This window comes from Aquarana catesbeiana, linkage group LG01, assembly GCF_042186555.1.
Source record: "Aquarana catesbeiana isolate 2022-GZ linkage group LG01, ASM4218655v1, whole genome shotgun sequence".
NCBI lineage: Eukaryota > Metazoa > Chordata > Amphibia > Anura > Ranidae > Aquarana > Aquarana catesbeiana.
The window spans coordinates 491,666,982-491,677,759 of record NC_133324.1 but is presented as its reverse complement, the minus strand read 5'-3'; the positions used below and the strand labels follow the sequence as shown (position 1 = coordinate 491,677,759).

Sequence of the window (10,778 nt, the reverse complement as noted above, 5' to 3'; positions counted from 1 at the left end):
AAAAGCGTTCAGTGTTTTATTGGCAGTTTGGAAGTGCCTCGATGCGAAAGGGGTCTAAAAGCGCCACTTAAACAGCGCCAAAGCGCAGCAAAAATGAGCAATGCTTTACCGCTAACGCACGGGCGGCCCCAGTGTGCACAGGGCTATAAGTGGTGTGAATTGAAGTAGAAGTTGTAGACAGGTCCATGAATTTGGCGCATTGTTCAGCACTTTTAGAATACATGAGAGCCCACTTCGGTAGAAGCAATGTTTGTGAATGTGGGGGTCAGTGTTGTCATTGAGTGGTGTTTCTGTGTCCCTCCGTCTCCACACAGTGTGAGGGAAGTTGTGAGGAGAAAGTCGGCCAAAAAGTGCTGCAAAAGCGCTCAGTGTTTTATTGGCAGTTTGGAAGTGCTTTAGTGTGAAAGGGGTCTAAAACTCCCGAAAAGCGCCTGAAAAGTGCCGCAAAAGTGCTGTGTTTTATTTGCAGTTTAGAAGCACCTCAATGTGAAAGGGGTCTAATGCACGGGCGGTCCCATTGTGGAAGGGCTATAAGTGGTGTGAATTGAAGTAGAAGTTGTAGACAGGTCCATGAATTTGGCGCATTGTTCAGCACTTTTAGAATACATGAGAGCCCACTTTGGTAGAAGCAATGTTTGTGAATGTTGGGGTGATTGTGTGGTGTTTCCGTGTCCCTCAGTCCCCGCACTGTGTGAGTGAAGTTGTGAGGAGAAAGTTGTTGAGGGCTTGTGTAGTGTGTGTGTGTGTGTGTGTGTGTGTGTGTGTGAGGGGAGGGGCGGGGTTTGCAGTCACAGCCCAGCAGCGGGGTCAGCCCCGAGCACACACACACACATAGACACACACAGACATACAGACACATACAGCTCGTCTTGGGCTGCCTCCTTGTACAGCTGTGTTCCTTTTCCTGCCTTGTGTATGCAGTAAGCAGCGCAGTGTATGGATGTTGTCTCTCTCAATCAATGCTGAGGATCCATTACCTGTGTGAGCTGTGATCCTCACACACGGACCGTGGGCTCACATCTCCTCGTCTTCCTCCTCGCACGTTTCCTCGTCTTTTCCTTGGGCCCTCCTCCTCCTCCTCCTCCTCTCTTGAGAGGGAATAGAGAGAGATGGCTGCGGACGGAGCTCGGTCCAGGTTCGGCAATGTGGGCCATCGTGGTGCCGGGGGAAGTAACAGCAGCAGTCCTTCGTCCAGTCCTAAGCTGGGAGGGGGTAAGAGCAGGACTCCCCCCCAGTCCCACAAGCACAGCACTCCTTCCTCACCTGGCACCAAGCACCAAGCGCTCAGACAAGCCTCTGCCTCCCCTGGACATACCTTCAGGAAAGTCACCCTCACCAAACCTACCTTCTGTCATCACTGCACAGACTTCATCTGGGGGCTAGGAGGCTTCCAATGTGAAGGTAAGGAGCACCCTGGAGGAATGGGGATAGCCCTCACCTTCCAATCACATCTCATCACCTTGTCCTAGTACAGGCATAGACCTATTAGGGCTCCTACACCAGGCTGACGCGTTTTACCGCACCAGAAACGCATCTACGGGAAAGCGAACGAGCCTAGGTATCACCATCCAGGTGATTTTACGTGCCTTTAGAAGAGTACAGCATTCTGCATTTTTTTTGCACCTAAATTTGTTTTAAAGGGTAAAAATTCCCCCCCCGCCCAAATAGAACTGTGGCCGACCTCCTGCATTTTTTATTGTTGCCCCACATACGGTGGTGTGTGGACATTTCAGATACTTACCCATCCAGTGTTGACCCACTGAGATCATCTCATGCCCAGCCACAGATCCATCCCGCACCTCCACATTTTCTCTGACGTCATCGAGAGGCCCACCGACTCTTCCGGGTTCAGCGGGCAGACCTCTCAATGACGTGCCCTCTCCTCCTGTTTTTGAATGGAAGGCTATGACTCCTGGGATATGTGATGTACATATCCCAGGAGGCACAGTGGACAGTGTGCGCGTCTTTCGCAGAAGGTGAGTGACGTGTAAGGGGAGACGGGGTGTACATAAAGGATAACTAAACCTTCGTTGTGTGTTTTTTTTTGTTACCTCCTCTGTGCAGTTGTTTTTGCACAGAGTGGCCCGATCCTCCTCTTCTGGGGTCCCTCAGTGGTGCTCCTACTCTTCTTGAGTGCCCTATTAGAGAAGCACACTTCCGTGTCCTGCTGCTGCATCTATTGATACAGACCAGAGGACTCGGCCCCACCCCCACGTCATTGGCTTTTATTGACAGCAGCAGGAGCCAATAGCTGCGCTGCTATCAATCTATCCAATCAGGACCAGAGACTCCGGCTGGAGCTGGTGTGCTCGTTCTCGGCACTGGAGAGACCGGGCTCAGGTGAGTAAAAGGGTGGGGGGGGGGGTGCTGCACTATAGAAGGTTTTTCACCTGAATGCATATAATGTCATCTGATCTCCCAATAGAGGAGAGCGGGACTCTGTTCATCTCCGCTCAGTGAGTGGAGACGAACCTGTCATCCGCCTGCTCAGCGCGGATCAGCGGAGTGATCCCCCGCTGAGCAAGCAGATCCTGCAGAACAGAGACGCCCGTGTGAAAAGGGCCTCAAGGTCAAAATTTTTCCAGTATTTCTATCACCCCTTGCCCTCTAAAAACTTACCAGTGTCCTCATTTGATCCATCGCTATGCCCATCTGCAGTGGCTCTCTCTTCTCTCACAGGACACACAGACAGCAGCAGGGGCTATTGGCTTCTGCTGTTGTCAAATCCTGTGAGTGGGGGGCAGAACCAAGTCATGCTTTGTGTGTGTCTATGGACACACAAAGCTAGGCTCAGGGGCAAGCCTGCATGTGTGCCATCATAGAAAGTGATAAACCCGATTTCCCCTCCTATTCAAGGTAAGTGGGTGAATACTTCCCACTCTGTCATTGCATTCTGAAAGCAGGGAGACTTCCCCGCTGTCATAATACACTGATCAGCACCGCCGGCTAAGGCCAGCAGCACTGATTAAGCGGAATGTATTTCAACAGAGCAGTTGTAAAAAGTGGATCAGTAGATCAACTTATGTGCAACCAGCCTGCCCATACATGGATTGATATTTGGCCAGTCCCTGCTGAACCAGCCAAATTTCGATCCATGTGTGGCCAGCTTAACACAGCAGCAGGAATTAGTAGATTTCTAACACTGCCGTTCACTCTGGGGAAAAATGCCACAGACATGAAATATGAACAAAGCATAACCCTCTATAGTGTGTACTTGTCTCAATTAAGAGCACTAAAGCCAGATATAAACATTTTTTCATCTCGGCCAGTTCAAATTCGAACCATGTATGGGCAGGCTGAATGTTCCCAAGTTGATTGATTAACTTGGGTACAATCAGCCTGTTGGATTTCTCATGTGGTTATTGTAGCCGCTAGCAATAATCATGGTGTTCTCTTGGTGCGGACGGCTTCCCTTGCCCCCCACCGGGAGAACACAGTGGCTCGGCGGGAGGGATTCCCCTGTCAACAATGTCTGATGGGGGGATCAAGCAAATTTTTTTCCTGCAGCCAAAATTTGCTCCATCTATGGCCGGTCTAAGTGTCACTTTTATCTGCCGCTTCATTCCTCTACTATCAGCATTAATCTCTTCTGACATGTTTTTCTGACACAAAGAGAAAACTGGTGACAGGGGAGGGAGCTCCAGCTGATTGACAGCCTCAGCTCTGTTCCTGTGTACTGTGTGAAGGGGGTGTGTCCCTTCCCTCCAATCAGCTCTCAGAGCTCTTTTTTTCTGAATTCTGACAAGCTTTATAAATTCTAGACTTTGAATTAATGTAGAGAAGAGAAGACTGCAGATAAACAGGTACAACGTATGTAGGAGGATTTGTTTAATCTCTGTGTATCACCTGAGTCCAATCACTTCACTGGGTATTTGGAAGGGTTTACAACCACTTTAAATTGGCTCTTAAACAAGGACCTATAGAAATATAGTCAAATAGTAAATTGAAAAGCTTTCCTTACCATTGCCACGTTTGGGCTCCTCTTACAAAGGTAGCCATGGGGGCAATAAAATCAAGCAGTTGATCTGCCCACCTTCAAGTAGACATGGTGCCACTCAGGAGAGTATACATTTTAATGTGACATGCCAAGTCTGACAGGCTGTACTGCGTGTCAAACTCTTCCATGGAAGTGAATAGGACTGTGCCGCAACCGCTTGACGTGCAGTTGCAGCACAGTCCTGCCCTGGGAAAAAAAAACCCAGGCATTGGGACATGGCAGTATCACCCCCTGAACACCTGCAAACCTACTTTGAAAATGTATTCAGTGCAGATTGCCTTTAGGGGGGTGGCAGCGGCAAATGCTGCTACTAGTGTGAAAGGAGCCTTAGAGCTTGTGCAACATGGGCATAAGTGAGGCTGGGCTCACACTAAGGAACAGAGCGGCTCACAGCAGGAGTCTGGTGTGTCCCCATTCACTGTTTCAGGTCTGATTTCAGCCGGGCTAAAAGATGCACAGGGTTCTGGTGCAATTTGTACCGAAGCCGCTGCCCAAATGTGTGAACCGGCTCCATAGAGAGCCGGTCACAATCTCCTGCTATGCGAATTGGATGTGGGGAAACCCACATCCAATTCGTAATAGTGTGAACCCAGCCTAAGTCCCAATCTCAACACAGAACCTTGCTGTCAACAAAATCCTGTGAAAAAAACACTCATTATTGGTATTTATATAGCACTGAGAATTTTTTACATTGCTTTACATACTGTGCATTCACCCCTGCCCTCAAGAAGCTTAAAAGAGAAGTATGGTCAAAAGTTTTTTGGCCATACTTCTCTTCTGGGTCTTAGGAGTACACTTACTTTTGCTCGCCTGTGACCCAAAATCACCCAACTGTGGGCTTAAGCACTCTTTTAGCTGACATCACAGAGCCGCTCCATGCTCTGGAAGAATCCCAACAGTATTGTTGGACTCTAACCAGATGCCTGAACGGTAGCTGCCTCAGCCTGTCAGCACGCTGCTGGGAGCCTGAGTCGGCTGCTGCTGTCCTTTTCCCAGCCCAGCACACCAGTGAGCACTGGAGGGGCAGAGTGGAGAGCCAGTGACTGACAGTCACCACTCTCGGCACACTGAAAACGGAGCAGTCATGTGATAGAGGTGAGTATGTGTGTTTGTTAAGCTGGGCATACATGGGTCAGTTTTGTTTTCGATCAGCCAGAGGGTTACTCAAAAAAACCCCCCAAAACTGCACAGATTTCCCACCCACACATTTAACCTCCCTGGCGATATGATTATTTCGGATTTTAGGTGCTGAAAGCGGTACCATTATTTTGCATGGAAATTTGGCGTTTCATATTGTAGGTCTGTAAATCTTAACAATAACACACTTAAATCTGTCCAAACCAGAGTCTAGTAGATATCCCGGGTATGATAAAGTTTGAAACACAAAAACATAAATTATAATATAATAAATAAATATAAATAATTAAAAAAAAAAAAAAAAAATAGTAATAAAATAAATTTCCCCACAATTCACTATCGCTCAATTCTGCAAGTGTTCTAATTTACTATCGCTGTTTTCTAGCTGGTCTAAAGCCACTTTTGACGTAACAGGACACTTTTTGGTTGCTATGGACAATCTCCAGTTTCCAGGCAGAAAGAACAGTATATATCATGTAAAATTGCATGCAGGGCATGGGCCAAAGCACTGGGGACAAAAGGGATGTGAAATCATTTCATACAGTACTGTAATCTGTAAGATTACAGTACTGTATGTGTTATGCTTTTGACATTTTTTTGAATTTGCCGCCAGGCTCCGCCCCCGTGCGTCGCGCCGCTCGCAGGGAACGGAGCCTGGCACGGAGAGGCTTCGGAGGAGGACAGAGCCCTCGGACACTGCGGGGGACATCGCAAGATCCCGGGGACAAGGTAAGTAACGCCGCCCCAGGATCCTGCAATGCGATCCCGAGTGTGGCTCGGGGTTACCGCTAATGGTCCTGAATTTTAACCCCGAGCCACACTCGGGAAAACTGCCAGGGAGGTTAAGGTGGCTAGAGGAATCCACCCTGCTGTGTGATTGTATTCTGACAGCAGGGACTCCTGCTGTTAGAATACACTGATCAGTGCTGTAGCGCTGATTGAACCAAAAATTTTCGACAAGCCCGTTCTTGAAAAGTCGATCATTAGACTGACTTCTCAGGAATGGCCATTGATGGATCGTAATGAGACTGATCCCTGCTGAACCAGCTGAATTTCAGTCAATCTATGGCCAGCTTTACAATCTAAGGCCCACAATCGCACATACATACACCACAATTTAGACAGTAGCCAATTAACCTACCAGCATGTGTTTGGAGCGCCCAGTGCAAACCCACATAAACACAGGGAGAGCATGCAAACTTTATGCAGGTAGTGTCCCGACTGGGATCCAAACCAAGAACCGTAGTGCATGGTAGGGGCGCTAACCACTTAGTCACTGTGCTGCCATAACAAGCAGGGTTCACATCCATCAAATTATTTTTCCACACCTGGACATGCAGAAATACAAGTTTTCTGTTTTGATTTTGCACAACTGAGCTCAATGCAGCTATGCACGTGGGCCCATAAATCTAGGTTCCAAAGAGCATAGGGGCGTGGGAAAAACAAGTGTTTAGGAAGCAGCAGTATTGCCTACTGTCTGCCTTTTAATCTGTCTCTTAAATCATTGTGGATTGCTTTTCAGAGCCTACCACTTATATAAAAAAGCCTAATATACTGTACTGCCACATTTAGATTGGTACCGAACGACATGCTGTATGGATCTGAATGCAGCATTTTTTTTTTTTCGTCTCTGTGCATGAGCTCTTAAATTGCTGAAAACTCCTTTCTTTCATTACATAAATAGTTGGTAATCCTGCCAGTCTATGGGACTTCCTCCTGCAGGGTGACAGCACTTTTTTGCCTGCAGTGAAGTCACAGCAGTGTGTTGTCCCTTCCAGTGGTGGTGTTGCTCTGCACACTGTGGGCGTTATTCCCTCTCTGCACAGGACCAGTATCCATTGGGGAGCCCTATGTCTGAAGTAAATGATGCAGGGTGCCTTCTTGGAGTGATGCCCTTTGGTGGCCCCTACGATGATGCCACAGGGGACATGAAGAGCATTTATTTCCTCTTAGACTAAATAGTAAAGAACATTGGATGGCATTTACAAAGGGAGGTAAATACAATTTATGAGTATAGATGGACTTTAAATGGTGCAAGAATGATTTCAGCGGGGATAAGCTGTAGGAAGAGTGAGCAATTAGGAGCGCATTTTAATGGCACATTGTCCTCCTGTGATGGACTGGAAGTACCACCTCATCCCTTTAAACCCGAACACATATGAATTACACAGGTTCTGAGGCAGATAAGGCACCAAGTGAGTTTAATTACCACCTTAATCAGCCACAGAACCTGTGTAATCAATATGTGTTTGGGTTTAAAGGAATGAGGTGGCAACTCTAACTGGAGGTGAACAGGAAAAGGGCATGTTGGCACACACAAACAGAGCATCTTGGGATACTTCATCATCCTGCCAATGCGGATGCACAGGCAACAAGTACAAATGTGGGTCAATGCTAACCAGCTAAAGCTTTTAAATGCTAATTTCCACTCTCAGCCCAATGCAGCATTGCTCTTTGCATGCAAGGCAGCTTTTCTTTCATTATTCTTTTTTTTTTCTTTTTTTTTTAAAAAATTATGTCAAAATCCTTTTTTTTTTTTTTTTTTTTTCTGGCATGAAAGAATGCATCTATAATAGAAAATCCTTAATGGGTCTACAGTCCATTTTGTGGCTATCTTGGCGGCATAGCTGGAGCTGTTGTTATTTTTTTTCCTGAGTGATCTAGGTTGTGTGGATAAAACACATGATCTAATCTATTAAACACCTGTTTCCTCTGTCTAGCCCGGTGATTGGAATCTTGCAGATTCAGAGCTGTCATGTCCCGCTTGTCGGTACTGCAAGGCTATTACAATGAGCTCCACGGGTCATTTTCAACGCCCGGTTGTGTTTGTTTTGCAAGCAGCCATAGCAGTAAAGCAGTGTAGTAAAATGTATGCTGTTAATCTTGTATTCAGTGTACAGAGGTGATCAGATTACGCTTATTTGTTGACTGGTTCAATATAATTAACACTTGGTGTTATCGCTAAGGTAGGATTTGATATTGGGTACATATAGGTGAAGCTCTCTGCTGGGAAGGATGATTGCTGTCTTGTGCTGTTTTCCTTTTAGATATGATTTGTCAGTGCTTTGTCCTCAGCAGCTACATTCAAGCTGCCATTTTTCTAGTGTGGGTTAGAAAGTAGGGAAAAAAAAACAAAAATTGGTTGCTATAGGTCAGCACTCACTTTTAATTATGTTTATTTAGTACAGCTATTTAGCTCCGGCAATTTATGCAGTGCATACTGTACATTCTGATCAGCACCTTCAGGGAGCTTACAATCTAAGTACTCTATTTCACATGCATACAAAACACATACTGGAGACAGTTTAGACAGGAGCCAATTAACCTACCAGAATGTCTTTGCAATGTAGGAGGAAACCCACATAAGCACAGAGAGAACATGTATGTAGATAATGTTCTGGCCAGGATTTCAATTGATGACCCTGGGGTGCTGCAAGGCAGAAGTGCCAACTACTAATGCACTGTGCTGCTTTTCTGGATTTATTTTTCTTTTTGTTATGAATGTGTTTGCGCTATAAAATACATTTAAACTGGATTTACACCTGTTGCACTGCACCCATGTTCATCCGCGGCCCTCCAGCCACACTAAACAGCATGGATGGAGGAGTCCACACTGCCAGCTATTGTATTCAGACAGGCACAGCATCCAAGGCTGTCTGAATACCCAAACAGTGACTGCATCTGATGGGACACAGTCAGCAGGGTGGATAATAATCAATGATTTTTTTTTTTTTAAATCTGTTTTTTTTTTGTTTTAAATAAATGTATTTGAATAAAATACCTTTGGAATAAAAAACTATAAGGATAGTTTTCTATTTAAAATACATTAATAATTTAGTATTTTCAGCATGAAATGGAGCTTAGTTATGTAGTATGAGGCTGTATATTCTGCAATATTTACATTTTTGGTAAACTCATTCAATGAATGCAAGTTGAGATAACATGCACTGCATTGATGCATTCACACAATTTCACAGGAACAATGAGCTAAAACAAAGTTCAGGAATATTCCTTTATCCCATTGTTTTGCAAATCTACGTACACTGCAAACTGTATGACTTAATTGGTTCTGATATCGCTGTTTTACTAACCTGACCGCTTATTATTCTAAATAGGAAACCTTCATTTTGTTTGCAAATAATAAAGATTCTAACTTCCCAAGAATAAGTCCTTACAGTTAAAGACCACCTGTCATTTCAGATCCATCATGGCAGTGCCTGTTAGTGGGCATCCACTTACTTGCTTCTGCCACGTCCCTCACCTTGTTGTGTCACTGCCGCATCACCAGCCATCCCATTAAAGTGAATGGGATTGTCGGTGAGTCAACAGCGGGTCAGAGGAAGAGCCGCTGGGGGACAGATGACAGTAGCTCTTTAAAAATTATGATTTAAATCAAATCCACTCTGACAGTCAGTGGGGTTGATTTACTAAAACCGGAGAGTGCAAAATCTGGTGCAGCTCTGCATAGAAACCAGAAATTTGCTTCCAGGTTTTTATTGTCAAAGCCTAAAGAGTAACTCCACTTTTTTTAAGGAAACAAAACATTCCCCTCTGAGTGAATCTACAGTATGTACATTGCAGGAATTTTAACATACTGTGTTGTAGATTCCTACCTCTTGTTGTTCTGAAGAAAAAAGCTGTTTGTCTGTGTTTGCTTTGCAAAGTGAATCTGTATGGTAGTGGTTTTATAATTATCAATCAGCTGCTGCATATGCAGGGCTCTGAGGAAAGTGGTAGGGTCTGCATCCATTTAGACGTGATTTCCTATTGGGAGTATCCAACCAGAAATAACACTTACTTGCAGGGGATGCCAAAAATCTGACTTGTAACTTAGGCATGCCATACACAGTTTGAATCTCGGCCAGTTCAGCAGAAACTGTCTGAGATTCGAACCGTGTGTAGGCACACAGAATGCCGGGTTTTACCTGCCATTATTGCTAGCGGCGACTGTAGCTGTTAGCAATAGTCACTGTCTTTCCCTGACGGGGGCAGGATTCCCGCATCAACACTTTCTGGCCGGCCTTAGTATAAACTTCTGGGAAAATCAGTGAGCCAATCACACAAGCAGAAGATGACATTTCTGGGGGCGTTCTGTACACCATCTGTGAACAGAACGCCTCCAGGTAGCCATATTGCATTGCATTTTACAGGAAATTACAGAACTGCAGATTGCAATATGACGTGTGTTGTAATTTTATGTGCTTTATTATCATTTTTTTTTTTTTTTTTTTACAAAAGTGGAGGTACCCTTTTGCTGAAATTAGAAGCTGATTGGCTACCATGCACAGCTGCACCAGATTTTGCACTCTCCAGTTTTAGTAAATAAACCCCAGTGTTTAGCAGATAGTATACCACTCAGCTAGGTCGATTTTTAAATTGTCAAGGTGGGTGGTGGTGACAGGGCCACCCACGACTTAATATTCGAGTCATATATGACTAGCTTTTATGGCCCATACACATCGCCTGTTTCTTTTTTTTGTCGCTTATCGAAAATGGATAGGTTACGAAAATTCTCGTACAACAGAATAAAAAATCAGAAGTGATGTCGCGTTGTAGTGTATTTTATTTTGTATTTTCGGACAACTGTACTGATTGAACGAAACTCGTACGATCTGGTATCGTATGAGAAAAATTTTCGTGCTTG

The 10,778-nt window shown here is 45.1% G+C and overlaps 1 protein-coding gene across 1 annotated transcript in view; it reads left to right on the top strand.

Annotated features, from left to right (window-relative positions):
* Positions 1-802: 802 nt before the first annotated feature.
* Positions 803-10,778, top strand: part of DGKQ (diacylglycerol kinase theta) — a 268,833-nt gene continuing 258,857 nt past the window's right edge. Inside the window, exon 1 of the mRNA XM_073591922.1 lies at positions 803-1,401. Within this exon, the coding sequence (XP_073448023.1) occupies positions 1,110-1,401 (292 nt within the window). The 5' untranslated portion in view covers positions 803-1,109. The remainder of the gene's footprint in view (positions 1,402-10,778) is intronic.